Source organism: Pseudorasbora parva, chromosome 21 (assembly GCF_024679245.1).
Source record: "Pseudorasbora parva isolate DD20220531a chromosome 21, ASM2467924v1, whole genome shotgun sequence".
Lineage (NCBI taxonomy): Eukaryota > Metazoa > Chordata > Actinopteri > Cypriniformes > Gobionidae > Pseudorasbora > Pseudorasbora parva.
Genome location: NC_090192.1, coordinates 17,806,766 through 17,823,655, shown reverse-complemented (window position 1 = coordinate 17,823,655; position 16,890 = coordinate 17,806,766). Strand labels below are relative to the sequence as shown.

The 16,890-nt window shown below is 38.0% G+C and overlaps 1 protein-coding gene across 1 annotated transcript in view; it reads right to left on the bottom strand.

Annotated features, from left to right (window-relative positions):
• The window catches only part of svild (supervillin d), a 61,144-nt gene that overhangs the window by 42,133 nt on the left and 2,121 nt on the right, over positions 1 to 16,890 (bottom strand). Inside the window, exons 3-4 of the mRNA XM_067429342.1 lie at positions 9,038 to 9,528; positions 6,071 to 6,206 (exon numbers count right to left, since the gene is read on the bottom strand). Coding sequence (XP_067285443.1) covers positions 6,071 to 6,206; positions 9,038 to 9,528 — 627 coding nt within the window. The remainder of the gene's footprint in view (positions 1 to 6,070; positions 6,207 to 9,037; positions 9,529 to 16,890) is intronic.

Sequence of the window (16,890 nt, the reverse complement as noted above, 5' to 3'; positions counted from 1 at the left end):
GCAAGCATCGTGTCTGGAAGAAACCAGGCACCGCTCATACCGTCTCTACAATAAAGCATGGTGGTGGCAGCATCATGCTGTGAGGATGTTTTTCAAAGTCAGGAACTGAGATACTAGTCAGGATCAAGGAAAAGATGGATGCAGCAATGTACGGAGACATCTTTGATGAAAACCTGCTCCACTGTGCTCTGGACCTCAGACTGGGGTGAAGGTTCACCTTCTAACAGGACAACAACCCTAAGCGCACAGTGAAGATAACAAAGGAATGGCTACAGGACAACTCTCAACTCTGAATGTCCTTGAGTGGCCCAGCCAAAACCCAGACTTGAACACAATTGAACATCTCTGGAGAAATCTGAAAATGGCTGTGAACAACACTCCCCTCCCAACCTGATGGAGCTTATGTCCTGCAAAGAAGAATGGAAGAAACTGACCAAAAATAGGTGTGCAAAAACTTGTAGCATCACACTTAAAGAGACTCAGGACTGTAATTAGTGTCAAAGGTGCTTCAACAAAGTATTGAACATAGGCTGTGAATACTTATGTACATGTGATTTGTTTTGTTTTTAATTTTAATATACATTTGCTAAGATTTCAAACAAACTTGCATATTGTCATAATAGGGTATTGTTTGTAGAATTGAGGAAAAAATAATGAATTCAATCCATTTTAGAATAAGGCTGAAACATAAAATGTGGGGGGAAAATGAAGTGCTGTGAATACTTCCCGGATGCACTGTATATCTTGTCGGTTTATGCGAGTACTCTGTAGTTTGAACCAGACTCAAAGTAGAAGGAAAACCTTCTTGAGTTCTTTAGCAGTAACACAGAATGATTATATATATATATATATATATATATATATATATATATATATATATATATATATATATATATATATATATATACAGTCTTGTTCAAAATAATAGCAGTACAATGTAACTAACCAGAATAATCAAGGTTTTTAGTATATTTTTTATTGCTACGTGGCAAACAAGTTACCAGTAGGTTCAGTAGATTGTCAGAAAACAAACAAGACCCAGCATTCATGATATGCACGCTCTTAAGGCTGTGCAATTGGGCAATTAGTTGAAAGGGGTGTGTTCAAAAAAATAGCAGTGTCTACCTTTGACTGTACAAACTCAAAACTATTTTGTACAAACATTTTTTTTTCTGGGATTTAGCAATCCTGTGAATCACTAAACTAATATTTAGTTGTATGACCACAGTTTTTTAAAACTGCTTGACATCTGTGTGGCATGGAGTCAACCAACTTGTGGCACCTCTCAGCTGTTATTCCACTCCATGATTCTTTAACAACATTCCACAATTCATTCACATTTCTTGGTTTTGCTTCAGAAACAGCATTTTTGATATCACCCCAGAAGTTCTCAATTGGATTAAGGTCTGGAGATTGGGCTGGCCACTCCATAACATTAATTTTGTTGGTTTGGAACCAAGACTTTGCCCGTTTACTAGTGTGTTTTGGGTCATTGTCTTGTTGAAACAACCGTTTCAAGGGCATGTCCTCTTCAGCATAGGGCAACATGACCTCTTCAAGTATTTTAACATATGCAAACTGATCCATGATCCCTGGTATGCGATAAATAGGCCCAACACCATAGTAGGAGAAACATGCCCATATCATGATGCTTGCACCTCCATGCTTCACTGTCTTCACTGTGTACTGTGGCTTGAATTCAGAGTTTGGGGGTCGTCTCACAAACTGCCTGTGGCCCTTGGACCCAAAAAGAACAATTTTACTCTCATCAGTCCACAAAATGTTCCTCCATTTCTCTTTAGGCCAGTTGATGTGTTCTTTGGCAAATTGTAACCTCTTCTGCACATGCCTTTTTTTTTAACAGAGGGACTTTGCGGGGGATTCTTGAAAATAGATTAGCTTCACACAGACGTCTTCTAACTGTCACAGTACTTACAGGTAACTCCAGACTGTCTTTGATCATCCTGGAGGTGATCATTGGCTGAGCCTTTGCCATTCTGGTTATTCTTCTATCCATTTTGATGGTTGTCTTCCGTTTTCTTCCACATCTCTCTGGTTTTGCTCTCCATTTTAAGGCATTGGAGATCATTTTAGCTGAACAGCCTATCATTTTTTGCACCTCTTTATAGGTTTTCCCCTCTCTAATCAACTTTTTAATCAAAGTACGCTGTTCTTCTGAACAATGTCTTGAACGACCCATTTTCCTCAGCTTTCAAATGCATGTTCAACAAGTGTTGGCTTCATCCTTAAATAGGGGCCACCTGATTCACACCTGTTTCTTCACAAAATTGATGACCTCAGTGATTGAATGCCACACTGCTATTTTTTTGAACACACCCCTTTCAACTAATTCAACTAATTGCCCAATTGCACAGCCTTAAGAGCGTGCATATCATGAATGCTGGGTCTCATTTGTTTTCTGAGAATCTACAGAACCTACTGGTAACTTGTTTGCCACGTAGCAATAAAAAAAAATCAAAAACCTTGATTATTCTGGTTAGTCACATTGTACTGCTATTATTTTGAACAAGACTGTATATATATATATATATATATATAGATATATCAATATTTTTAAAGTTTCCCCTGGAGTTAGTCCAGGAAGATTTGTCTGCAAAGGCAATGTATAAACACAGTTACTTGACACATATTTTTAAACAGAAATCCCTCCGGCTTGAGGAATGACTGATCACATCTGCTATGACGGATAGATCCATATAGTCCTGGTGGTTCCAGGAAGATTTGTCTGCAAGGTTACTGTTTAAAGGGATAGTTCACCTCAAAATGTTATGTTTATCTGCTTACCCCCAGTGCATCCAAGATGTAGGTGTGTTTGTTTCTTCAGTAGAACACAAATGATAAGATTTTTAACTCCAACCGTTGCTCGTGTAATGCATGTCAATGGGGTCTAATTTTCATTTTTGGGTGTTTCAATCACTGACTGAGACTCCTCCCCCATCAGCCAATCACTATGGGCCTAGTTAGTAAGTGTGATGGCATCATCCATAGCAACGAGGTCAACTCACTCTTACGCTTAGCTTAAGACTTCTCTCTGTTCCTTAGTAAAAAGTTGCTCTCGGCAGGTTTGTGGATACGTTTTAAAGGGGTGATGAATTGAGAAATCAACTTTCCCTTGAGAGTAAAATGTGTATTTATATTGTAATAGTATTGCATTGTTTAGATTAGATTATAGATATAGATGTTATAGATTGTTTTGCTTATGTGTACAGTATTGTTCAAAATAATAGCAGTACAATGTGACTAACCAGAAAAATCAAGGTTTTTCGTATATTTTTTTATTGCTACGTGGCAAACAAGTTACCAGTAGGTTCAGTAGATTCTCAGAAAACAAATGAGACCCAGCATTCATGATATGCACGCTCTTAAGGCTGTGCAATTGTGCAATTAGTTGAATTAGTTGAAAGGGGTGTGTTCAAAAAAATAGCAGTGTGGCATTCAATCACTGAGGTCATCAATTTTGTGAAGAAACAGGTGTGAATCAGGTGGCCCCTATTTAAGGATGAAGCCAACACTTCATGAACATGCATTTGAAAGCTGAGGAAAATGGTTCGTTCAAGACATTGTTCAGAAGAACAGCGTACTTTGATTAAAAAGTTGATTAGAGAGGGGAAAACCTATAAAGAGGTGCAAAAAATGATAGGCTGTTCAGCTAAAATGATCTCCAATGCCTTAAAATGGAGAGCAAAACCAGAGAGACGTGGAAGAAAACGGAAGACAACCATCAAAATGGATAGAAGAATAACCAGAATGGCAAAGGCTCAGCCAATGATCACCTCCAGGATGATCAAAGACAGTCTGGAGTTACCTGTAAGTACTGTGACAGTTAGAAGACGTCTGTGTGAAGCTAATCTATTTTCAAGAATCCCCCGCAAAGTCCCTCTGTTAAAAAAAGGCATGTGCAGAAGAGGTTACAACTTGCCAAAGAACACATCAACTGGCCTAAAGAGAAATGGAGGAACATTTTGTGGACTGATGAGAGTAAAATTGTTCTTTTTGGGTCCAAGGGCCACAGGCAGTTTGTGAGACGACCCCAAAACTCTGAATTCAAGCCACAGTACACAGTGAAGACAGTGAAGCATGGAGGTGCAAGCATCATGATATGGGCATGTTTCTCCTACTATGGTGTTGGGCCTATTTATCGCATACCAGGGATCATGGATCAGTTTGCATATGTTAAAATACTTGAAGAGGTCATGTTGCCCTATGCTGAAGAGGACATGCCCTTGAAACGGTTGTTTCAACAAGACAATGACCCAAAACACACTAGTAAACGGGCAAAGTCTTGGTTCCAAACCAACAAAATTAATGTTATGGAGTGGCCAGCCCAATCTCCAGACCTTAATCCAATTGAGAACTTGTGGGGTGATATCAAAAATGCTGTTTCTGAAGCAAAACCAAGAAATGTGAATGAATTGTGGAATGTTGTTAAAGAATCATGGAGTGGAATAACAGCTGAGAGGTGCCACAAGTTGGTTAACTCCATGCCACACAGATGTCAAGCAGTTTTAAAAAACTATGGTCATACAACTAAATATTAGTTTAGTGATTCACAGGATTGCTAAATCCCAGAAAAAGAAAATGTTTGTACAAAATAGTTTTGAGTTTGTACAGTCAAAGGTAGACACTGCTATTTTTTTGAACACACCCCTTTCAACTAATTGCCCAATTGCACAGCCTTAAGAGCGTGCATATCATGAATGCTGGGTCTTGTTTGTTTTCTGACAATCTACTGAACCTACTGGTAACTTGTTTGCCACGTAGCAATAAAAAATATACTAAAAACCTTGATTATTCTGGTTAGTCACATTGTACTGCTATTATTTTGAACAAGACTGTACATGTCTAACAGAAACATACCTTTAACACGCTGGACTCAGACACGTATGGGCCAGGGCTTCCAAAGCCCGGCAGGCCGATGAATCTCATAATATTCTGTTCTTGATCTGTGCTGTTGTCTCTCTCGACCACTCTCGACTTGACATTTGAAGGGCGGCATGCGCACGTGTGTGTGCGCGAGTGGTTTGCGCTTATATTGACCGATCTTGCGGGCTACGTGTAATAGTCCAATCAATCGCAGGTGGATGAGAAATAAATCATTGTGTTTGTTTGATAAAGATGTTTACGAGCCCTGTGATCGAGTCGGTTGCCGCTTCTCAATCTCTTCTCTCCTTCATGTGAACTGACAGGGGACCTTAAGATCATTAAATATGCAAATCTTATCCAATCCGGCACGCCCATTAAAACCCACCATTTTGGAGAGAGCCTTAAAACCAGTGTAGAAAATAGCCCATTACTTATTAGTTATGATGTTTTTTAATGTAAAAAACACACAAATGTCATTAGTTGACCTCAGACAACAGTATAAAAAAATTAAAAAGCCAGTTCATGACACCTTTAAAAGAAAACTCTTAACTAGGAACTTTTACTGCTATTTAGTAGAACTCTAAGTGCTAAGATAAAATATTTTGTGAATACAGCCCCATATTGTTATTCTCTAAAACTAAAACGGAAGCTGAAATTGCTAATGCCATTATATTCAATTCCTCCAAGTAAATAATTGTTACATGTCATGAACAATGCCTTTAAAAGCAAGAGGGGAAACACACGTCTCCATATTTATGTGTGGGTTTAAATGTTGTACTGGGAATGTATACAACTAGATAGACTGATGCATATCAAATTTCAGGAATTGGTAAAACTTTGAGTGGACATCCTCCCCCTGTGTTCACACCCCTTCTCAGCAGGACAGCCAAGCTGTGGAACTTGCAGATTCAGCACTGGAAACAAACTCTTCCTGCCCCACCCCTCCCAGTGGATTCACCATTCCACAAACAGCTCCTAACGTCAGGAAAGCTTCTTCTTCAGTCTATTGTTTCATGGTGTGTCTCACCCTATAACCGACCAAAACGGACACTGCATGAACCCCAAACTGCACACAATGTGCACTGTGATAGGTTTTATGAGAGTTTAATAGGTTAATTCAGCCCATTTTTCTCTGCTACTAACAAGAAATAGGGGCAGCTGTTTCAAAGAGTGTGTGCGTGGGTACCTTCTTCTTCCAGGCATTTTCACTTTCCTGCAGCTGGGAGTAACGGTCAGCCAGGGATGCCTGGACCACATCGGTGTGTTTTTTCTTCTTTATCTTGGCCCGGCAATCGTCTTCACCACTCTTAAACTCTGCCAATCTGCCAAAGGTAGAGGGAACATATTACAAAAACAGACAAAGAAAGTGAACTTTGAAGGGACATGAAGGAGATGTAGGTTCAAACCCTGTAGAGAATGTTCGATTGATATTAGATGAATATATTTTCTACTTATATACGCACCGATATTCACACTTTTTGCACTTTGAACTATTCAAACAAACATGAAAATGAAGAAAAATAAAATGATTTTATATGTTTTTTAAATAAAATTGACAAAAAACAAAAAAAAAAAAACCAGCAGTAAATAAATATGATAAAATAATAAATGTCAATAGATCATTCTTATTTTTATTGTTGTTATCATTATTATTATTATTATTATTATATTCATAACACGTTTTTATTCTTGTAGTCAACTAATTATTTATTGTCAAAAGCCAAAATAAACCAATTATCAGACTTTTAAACAAATAATCAGCATCAATCATACCAGTTTAATTAAAGCATCTGGCAGATGATTTTATCAAAAGCAACTTCTGTTGCATACATATTAACAGTTCATACATTTCCTGAGAATCAAACCAATGACTTTGTCATTGCTAGAGCCACGCTCTAATCTTCAAGCCTTAGAATAGCTTGAAAGTAACTCTATACCCTTCTTTCATTTAGTATATGCAGACGAATATGCTAATTAGCCCTGCCCCCACTCACTCACACCAGCTCAGAGATCCATTCCGTCATCTTATGGAGGTAAACGCTGCACAATGGTATTGCTTTTTACATCGTCGGACACATAACAGTAATTCATAAGATTAGCCTTTTGCTTTACAAGGTTATCAAACAGCCAATAACGTGTTGCTAATGTTACATAAACCATGTTCCCGTTTGCCATCTCACGGCCGTTTCACACTTTTCCAGAGAGCAGATATAAAAGCTAAAAGCGTTCGTACAACGTCACAGCAGCAGCACATGCTATATATAATGTTCACTTGTATCATATAAATGAGTATTTCTCATTTATATTTATAAGACAACTAGCTTATATTTGTTTTTAGAAGTTGGTTATTTATAAACTTGATAGTCTTGAAAGTTTGACATTGGGTTTGATTTGGGTAGTTCTCGAGCCTATATAGCTGTCTGTGTAAATAAACTAAAAGAAAGTTTATGCATTATATTTTCTGGCTAGCTTACTTTTTAGATTTTTTTGCTTTACCTAAACTGAATAATTAAAAAACTGTTTAAATGGGGAAATCTTCTATAAATACATTGATTCTTTATTTTATTTTCTGACATACTGCAGTTTTTCTTAAATGGGTCATGACCTGGCTTTTTTTTTATCTTTTATTATACTGTTATCTGAGGTCAACTTATTAGTTTGCATGGTTTTTATATTTCAAAAACATCATAATGAATAACTAATAGGCTATTTTCTACCCTGGTTTTGAGCCTAGCTTCATTCAAATAAGTCAAGAGAGTGAACAATGCACATCCAGAAAGGAATGTTATTTCACTATTTAGAAAGCCTGTCTGGCAGGCCAATGATGCATTTTGGTAGCCTGACTGGAAAACACATTAGCCCCAGGACATCAGGCTTTGCGAGCCCTGGCCCATACATGTTCGAGTCTTATTCCGAATCGCAGCACAATGAACCAACAAAACCTCAAATACAAAGGATACTTAAGGCTGTGACAGCTTGATAAGTTATCTTTAGTTCGACACGTACACATAATCAGTAGATATCAAACGATCTGTAACAATGCAATACATTTTTTTACCCACATAAGAGTGTAGCACCATTCCTGTCGGATCCAGGAGGCACAGCATGTTTTTTTTAATCTCTCTGTCTCCAAATCCAGTCTCGACCAGTGTCTTGTTTACAAACGAATCCGCGGTGAAATGAAGCGAACAAACTTCAACCATGTATAACCATGAATAAAGTTCAACCATGCATTGCTAAAATTGGAATCCGAAAGAAGCTTATGCGGCATGTTTAGTGGTTGGCACCTCAATCTGTTTTAACTCCAGATAGGCCTATGTTATTTATCTATTACATGTTATGCGCACACTTCTTCTTTGGTTGAGGCGGCGTTTCACTGCTCTCTGAGATCACAAAAAGGCACATTCGCAGGTTGATCGTTTGCCAAGCCAGCTGTCAATAAAAAATTTTTCTTTGCCTAACAAGGAAGTTTTCAGCACTGAAAACTTACAGTATATTCTTATATTAAGATGACCTTTTATATATCAAAAGTTCATTTTGAGCACTTTTTGTGTGAAATCATATTCATTTCATATCAGCAGCGCAGCAAAAATGATGCAGCGCTGTTTGATGCTCATGCACTGCTCCTGCTCCCGGTGTGAATACACTCATTGCTTAACATGCACAGTGGAATAAATACAGTATGCTCACGTTTGCGGTGTGAAACGGCCGTTAGAGTCTGCCTTCTAACAATCAGGATCCTTAGACACAACTCAGAATGTCAGTGGAGAAAGGCATATAGTTCATCATAACATCATTATATACATCATACACCCGCTACATTGTACATGTACCTGATTTTTCATATAAACAGAAAAATATACTAGGATAACCTGACTTCTCTTGAGCTTCAGAGCAGTCATTAATGATATGCTAAAGCCTGTCCGCATGTTGACGGGATTGGTTACAAGGTAGTTTGTGACATCAGAAACACCAGGGATTTCATAGATCACTGTAGAAAATACTCAGCAATTGTGTTGACTTATGAATTTGCACATAGTTTGTCTTAAATCATATTAAAAACACCACATTGACATATAAACAAACAAAAACATTAAACAATTATTTTCACCACAGGGGACTTTAAACATTAAAACTCCCTTTCCCATCATACCTCTCTTTGAGGGAGGAGCTTATGCTCCCATCCAGACTGCTGTCTAGATCCTCCCCCTCTTCAGATTGGGAGATGGTCCGGGTTTTGTCCACAGAATCTAGGGAAGGTGTGCAAGAAGTCTCACTCGAGCTGCTTTCCTCTCTCTGCAGCCTCCTCTCGTCACCATATTCCTCTTCATCTTTCTCTTCCTCCTCGTAATCCTCAACGTTTTCATCCTTGGTCTTCTTTCCATCAAGAACAGTCAGCTCCTTGCAGATTTTGAAGTCAGGATTTGTGATCCGCTCCAGCTCGGCCGGTTCTGCATCCAGACTGGTTGATCGGCCCTTTTTCAGGATACCTTTGATGCTACGCTGACCAGAGTCCTGTCTCTGCAGGACTGGCATGGCAGCTTTTGGCTCGTCTTCCACTTTCAGAACTCCAGAAGAAACGATCAGCTCTTCAGTGGCCTCAGAACAATGCCTCTCTCTCACTTTCTGCTGATTTTGTTTAGCCTAGAAGACATAATGCAAAAAAGAGGGGATATAATTAACTTTAGTACAAATTTTGGTGGACATTTTTAGGGGCCAAGCACCAAAGGTGCTTAGGCACCTATTGTTATTGATGGCGTTCCTATTATTATTATTTTTTATCTTCCGCTCTTGAGCCTATGGCAGCCCATAGAACCGTAGGGTAAAAAGTTGTGAAATTTGGCGCACAGATAGAGGATAGTCCCAACTGTCACTACAGCATATTTTGAGTCTCTAACTCAATCCCTCTAGCAGAACCACCTGTCCAAAGTAGCACTCATGTTTATGCTAATGTACTAGAAACAAAATTAATTTTTTCTTTGACTCCTTGGCTCAAGCTGATTCGATTGCACCATATGACGTCATGCAAATTTTGCCGCTATTTAGAATTTTCCCAAAAAACTACTTTTTCGAACTCCTCCTAGGCCGTTGTTCTGATTTTCACGAAAATCGATCCAGATCATCTTCAGACCATGTTGACAAAACGTTATTAAACTCAAGTTGATTTGTCAAATGTTTCATGTTGCGATTAATTGCTGACGTTTTATCACAATATACGTTATTATCACGATATTGAAATAAGTTGCAAAAAAAAGTGCTGCCATAGCATAACAGCTTTAAGAACTATTTTAGTATAACTGAATGTTTAAATACAATAATGCACCAAAAATATATATAGCTCTGGAAAAAAAAATTAAGAGAAATCAATGTTAAGTGGTCTCTTGATTTTTTTCAGAGGTGTAAAAGTAGAATTTTCAAACAGATTTAAGTGCAAAAGAATTAGGCTATAAAGAACAACAGGTAAGAAATTACAAAAAAGGTCTCAATATTTAATGCATTAACTAAGATTGAGCAATAGCTACATTTGGTACAGAAATTATAATGTTTTTGGTAATGTTAGTTAAGAAATACTGATCATTGTTAGTTTTATCTTAGGTCCATTAAAAATGTTATTTTGATTTTGATTTTAATGTTATTAAACAGTAACTAAGAAATTAACATTACTTAGAATAATTAATTCTTTATAAGTATTTTTCATTGTCAGTTTGGTAATAATGAATTAACATGTTAACTAATGAAGTTGTATGTCTCAAAGTTTTACTGAACAATAACAAAAAATTAGAACAGTTCTAATTATTAGGGCATGTTGTAGTCCAGATTAAAACTGGAAAATTAAAAAAAAATTAAAACTTAAAAATAAAAATGTTTAAACTTGAAAATAAATAGGCTATTAAGTCTTTAAGTATTAAGTATTTGGTGCTGTGATGTACATTGAGATTACAAAAAAACGAATGGCTGTTTTAAAAACTCCTTCACTAGCCCGGATGCTTTTGTTTGCAGGGTTTCCGGGGTAACCGCTGCATTCTGCCATTGCATCAGTGCCCTCTGCTGTCACTGGGAGGCACTTCAGCAGCCCGTCACCCATTCAGTCATGTGCAAACGCACAGTTTACATCGGAGCGCGTCCATTTGACGCAGAACAGCGGTGTTGAGCATTTATACGGTTGATGGGCAAAGTATTCTTGAGTGCATTATAAAAAAAAAATATTAATTGTTAATAAATTATTATTTACGATATTTTAAAGTGCCCACGATAACAATATCGTGCATATTCATTATCGTGATAAATCGCATTATTGAAAATCGGCACATGTCTAGTTGGACGTTTGATGGAGTATATCTGTGTCAAAAATACTCGTTCTGGATTCTCACAAGTTTTGGAAAGTTTTTTTCGAGTATGGCTCGGCTTGACGTTACTAGAGCGGAAGGTCCTTGTATGGGCCTTACGGGCTCTTCTCCCGGTAGGGTGCGCGCGCGTGACTAGAGCGAGAGAGGAAATGCATGCCCATAAACACTTCGCGCAGCGCTCCAGGGTGACATCAAACGACTTCAAAGCTTCAGCACAGCAAGTCACTGCTGTCAGGATTTCACCAAATCATACCAAAGAAGTGTGTTTTTGACGGAGCGGTCCCAGCGATAAAGGTTCGGTCCTGCTTTGGAAGCAGCCGGTGAGTAAAACTGCTTCAAATGTCTCTGCTATTGGCTATCGTCGCGTGAGTAAACATCAGTAAACGACACGATCGTGTGCTTCGTCATTCAAATGCGCTAACGGACTCCATTGTTGTTCTAACGTTACACTAGTCTGACGTGCAAAACCGTTTTGCTTGCTACTGCTAAGGTTTAGTCGCATACAATAGTCCATAAACCGAATCATGTCCTCATAAACTGCGAGTAAAGACACAAATGTTGACAGGCCACTAAATACAGTACATACCACAGAGACGGACGTCCTGCTGTTGCTGTTTCTCCTGTTCAATTTATTTCAGCGTCCGAATGATTCTGGATCATATATCTATTAGCTGAGATTGATAGCAAGGGTTTCTCCACGCTTGAGGACGTCACCGCTTTGCGCGCTTGTCGTTCTTTAGCTCCGCCCACACGATACGCCTCCAGGCGCTCGTTTTTTTTCCGGAAAGACTCGGTACAGCCCATATTTCTTTTATAAATATAATAAAACTAAAGACTTTTCGGAGATATGAAGGATGCAATACTACTCTATAGGTACTCAAGATTGACATGAGATTGACTGAAACTGAGTGTTTCACCCCCCCTTTAAGGGATGATTGTTTTTGCCTCATGACTAGAAAATATGACTGCTAAAATATAAATGTTTCATATTAAACAGCATTAGAGATCGTAAATTCAAGTAATTTCCATGAAATAATAGTTTCATTTAAGTAATTTGTAGCTTTGATTCAGTGATTTGCGACAACTCAGAAATGTTCACTGAAGTCCTTGTGTCATGTGGTATTTTTTGTTTAAAATGTGTATTTGGTCATGAGAGACAATCACTGCTTAAGTAAAACCTTGCCAGCAAAGAAAAATTAAACAAAGCCCTGTCTGTGGGTCTCATTTTGGAGTAAAACAACATACAAAAAAAAAGCGCTGATCCCCAGACCCTAATGTTCTTTCTCAAAACAGGCACCCAAACTCTTTTTTCTATCAAAAGGAGACAGAGAAGGAGATAAAGAGGGGCGAAAATGAGTGAGAGTGAAGGAGTGAAAAACATGATTGGTGTTCTGTTTAACAGCAGCACAACCACACATCCTGCAGGGAGGAACACGGAAACACAGTAACCCAGAGAGAAAGAGAGAGCAAGAACGAGAGAGAAAACAACAGGAGGTCTGGAGCCATTGCTGATCATATAAGGACAATACAGGAAGATAAGGAGCTGTCATGGAACCATATAGCTATCGTAATCGTAATTATTACTCAAAAACAAATCAAGAGAACATCAACTCATATGCAGCGTTCATGTTACCTCATCTACTTTCCGGAGTTATTGTATGTATCATATGGAACTCACTCTCTATGAAAACCTTAAGAAGCATCACTCAAAAACTAAAAGTGAAATTTGTAATATTGATTCCAATAATTGCATTTGTGTCACAGATGTTGTATGTATTAGTGCATTTATTTTAGTGAAGGAATGCAGACTGGCTGTAGCACAAACAAAATATTGCACTGGAGATCCCGAGTTAACACAGGCTAGAAGAAATTGTTGAATAAAGTCATTATTTTTATTAGTTTTGTTGCTTCATTAAGTTAAGGTTGAACCACTGTAGTCACATTTTAGGGGTGAAGAATTGAGAAATCAACTTTCCCTTGCTTTTGATATAAGGTTATGGTAATATAAGAATATCCTGTAAGTTTCAGAGAAAAGCCAGAAAAGCTTTTATAGACACCAGGCCCTGAAAACGATCGTGTGCGCATCTTGACGCCATCTGTTGTGAAACACCGCCCATAAGCACGTCTAATTCAGTAGCCCCGCCTTCTGACACTGACTCAGGGAGCTGTTCACGCTAACCAGCAGCAATAAACATGCAGAAGAAGATAGCAAGATATTGCGCTATTCCTGGTTGTGGAAGAACACAGTCGCTGCATAAGCTTCCTTCGGAAGCTATTATTAGGAATGGGTTATATTTTTAATGAAGTTCCATGTCACACAGGGAAGACATGTAGCGTGTTCGCTTCATTTCACTGCAGAATCATTAGTAAACAAGTCTCAGGTCAATGCTGGATTTGCAGATATATTGAGATTAAAAGACACTTCTATATTGGATCCGACAGGAACGGTGCAACACACTTATGTGAGTAAAACGTCTTTTATGTAATAGTAGTCCCAGGGATATGTGTTTTCCAGATGGGCTACCAAAACATACACCCGTCGGCAGGCCGGTGAATCTCAAATAGTGAAATATTATAATAATAATAATAATATAAAATTTAAGCTGCGAGCAGCAATGACGGGCCCAAGCTGGTGGCACCGCCACCCCGGTGGCTTCAAGCAAATTGTGCTAGACAGGCAATATGCATTTAAACAGGAGAGCATTTCAAAATCCCTCAAATATGCCACATTTAACGCAGCAGCTGGTGCCGCTATGACCACTAGCCACACCCATGATGTAATTTAAATATAGATGAATTCTAATGTTATATGATATAATAGGTCATTTTCAAATATGTGCAAAGTTATCTTTTGCAGCTCAAAATTTTGTAAGTCCAGAAGGCCAGTATTTAATTCAAGGTCTTTTTATATTTTATTAACACAATTATTAAACTAATTATATAAAACTATATTGTTAGTGCCCTACAAATGAAGTTGAATTCACCACATTAACTGCAGCAGTTGGTTCTGCTATGACTACGAACCACAACAGTCACATCTATGAGATCAATTACATTTAATTAATCAATTTCATGTCAGATGATGTCACGTCAATTTCAAATGAGCGCAGAATACCGTCCGAATGGTGATATTGTATTATCCTAACACTTCTCTTCATGTGTTTTTGACCTACCGTAGATAATTACAATCTTATGCAATTAAGCATGCTTTCATTTTAATATTTGTGGCATCCAATAAAAAATGTTAATTACAAAATTACCAATTGGAGCCAAATCACAGAAACTGCAGCAATGATTTTAATATTAGTGTCAGGTAAGAGTAAGATGCGTGTCTAAATTTTATGGAAGTTTATTATAAACTTTATTATAAAATTTACTTAGACTGACTGGGTAAACCCAGCCTGATCTGCTGGCGATTTGACTTCGCCCTGCAACACAGTCTGAAAACCGTACATTCATTTCTACTGCTTCTGTTACACTTTTGTGGGAACCAATCACAGACTAACACCTGGCACGCTATTGGCGGGTTAAGTTCTGTTTAGTTGACTATCCAATTGCATACAGAGTCATTCGAATAATGCTTGTTGATCAATCTTAAATTGAGCTTGGTCTGGTGATAGCCAGACAACTTATAAACTAGAAAATAATGTGAAATTGACTTTTTAAATCAATTTGGTTTTTATCAGTAAATAATTAATTTTAAGACATGTGTCTTTTCAAAAACAGCAAATGACCTTCTGTAAAGCCCATGTATAGAAAACACACCCTTTAGGGAAAACTCAAGATCTTCCCAATTTAACGCCACAAAGGCCTTTATATTGGACTGTGCAAATACTTTGTTGATATGATTAAATCTCTAGCAGGAGTTTGTTAAAGTACAAAGTCTGGCAATGGCAAAAACTGCACCAATTTACCAAAGAAAATTCAAAATATCTCACTTTCTGTTGGTTTTTCAGATTTGGCGCCCAGGGTCTTTTTTGTAGGTATTGGGCTATTGAATGCGTCTACCGAATTTTCATACTTATACAAACGTAGCGCGAATGACGCTTAATTAAAATTTTGTAGGTGGCACTATCGAACCATTTTGCCACACCTAATTCTGAAACCCATATCAGATGTATATTTTCACCAATTCTGATGCGTGTGCAAAGTTTCATGAGTTTTCATGCGTGTTTAGGCCCTTAAAAATGTAATGCATTTGGGAGAAGAGGAATGATGGACTGAGCAATTACAATAAGGTCCTGACACATTAAGCCCTAAATATCTGAATTCCTGTTGGTCGGAGCTAATGACTGTAAATTATAAAGTTGTCCAGCTCAAAAAGAACAATATATATACAGAGTTTGGTGACTGAAGATAAAACTAAGTTGTTTGGCCGATGAGCTCTATATGTGTACCGAGTTTCATATATGTACGTGCAAGTGTGTTTGATTTATAGACCATGTTTTCAGACCCCACTTTAAGGGGCGCTGTCGAGGGTACCACACCCGGGTACCAGCCTCAGCCCGGCCCTGATGGCCGCAGATTCCGATGTGTGTGCAAAGTTTCAAGAGTTTTCGAGCATGATAAGGGCCCCGAAAGTGCCTGAATAGTCAAAAAAGCAGGGCTCTGCACCCTTTCAGAGCTTGGGCCCTAATAATATTACGTTTGCGAGCCCTGTGATCGAGAGAATCATTCCGATTGCCGCTTTCAAAACAATCCCTTCCTCATGTGAACTGAACTGACAGGGGAACTGAAGCTAATTAAATATGCAAATCTTATCCAAGCATAGCCATAGGCTTTTACTTCCAAGTCTCCATTGCGGCACGGCCATCAAAACCCAGCGTTCAGGAGAGAGCCTCAAAACCAGTGTAGAAAATTGCCTATTACTTATTAGTTATGATGTTTTTGAATGTAAAAAAATCACAAAAATGCCTTAGTTGACCTCAGACAACAGCATAAAAAAAAATAAAAAAGCCAGTTCATGACACCTTTCATAATGTTTTTACTACTTTTCTGAACTAACCCTTTAAGAGAAAAGCTCTGGTTGTGTGATTTAAAATGTGATTAACTGTGCAGTCCTATTTTTAAGAAAATCTGTTGATGCTTTACTATGACATCCAACAACATTAAAAGACAATGCTGATTATCCAAGCTCTTCTACTCTAGAGAAAAAACAAACTGGCCAATTTTTTCACTGATTATCTAGAATATATAGACTGGGTAAACCCAGCCTGATCTGCTGGCGATTTAATTTTGCCCGGCAACTCAGTCTGGAAACCTGTACATTCATTTCTACTGCTTCTGTTACACTTTTGCAGGAACCAATCATGGCTTATCCACCTGGAGCGCTATTGGCAGGATTAACATAATGATGAAGAAGTGATGAGTCGTTGCCCATTGATCACGCCTCTTGTGGTCTGATTGGTTGAAGGGATATCCAACTGCATACAGAATCATTTGAATTATGCTTGTTTATCACACCTCTTGTGGTCTGATTGGTTGAAAAATTATCCAATTGTATAGAGAGTCATTTAATTTATGTTTGTTTATCATGCCTCTTGTGCAATAGAAAATACATAGCAGACTCCCCAGACCAATGTTCAATTGGTGATAGCCAGACAATATAATATATCCATTCTGGTGGAGCAGATAAATTAGGAAATTCTGTTCAATTTGA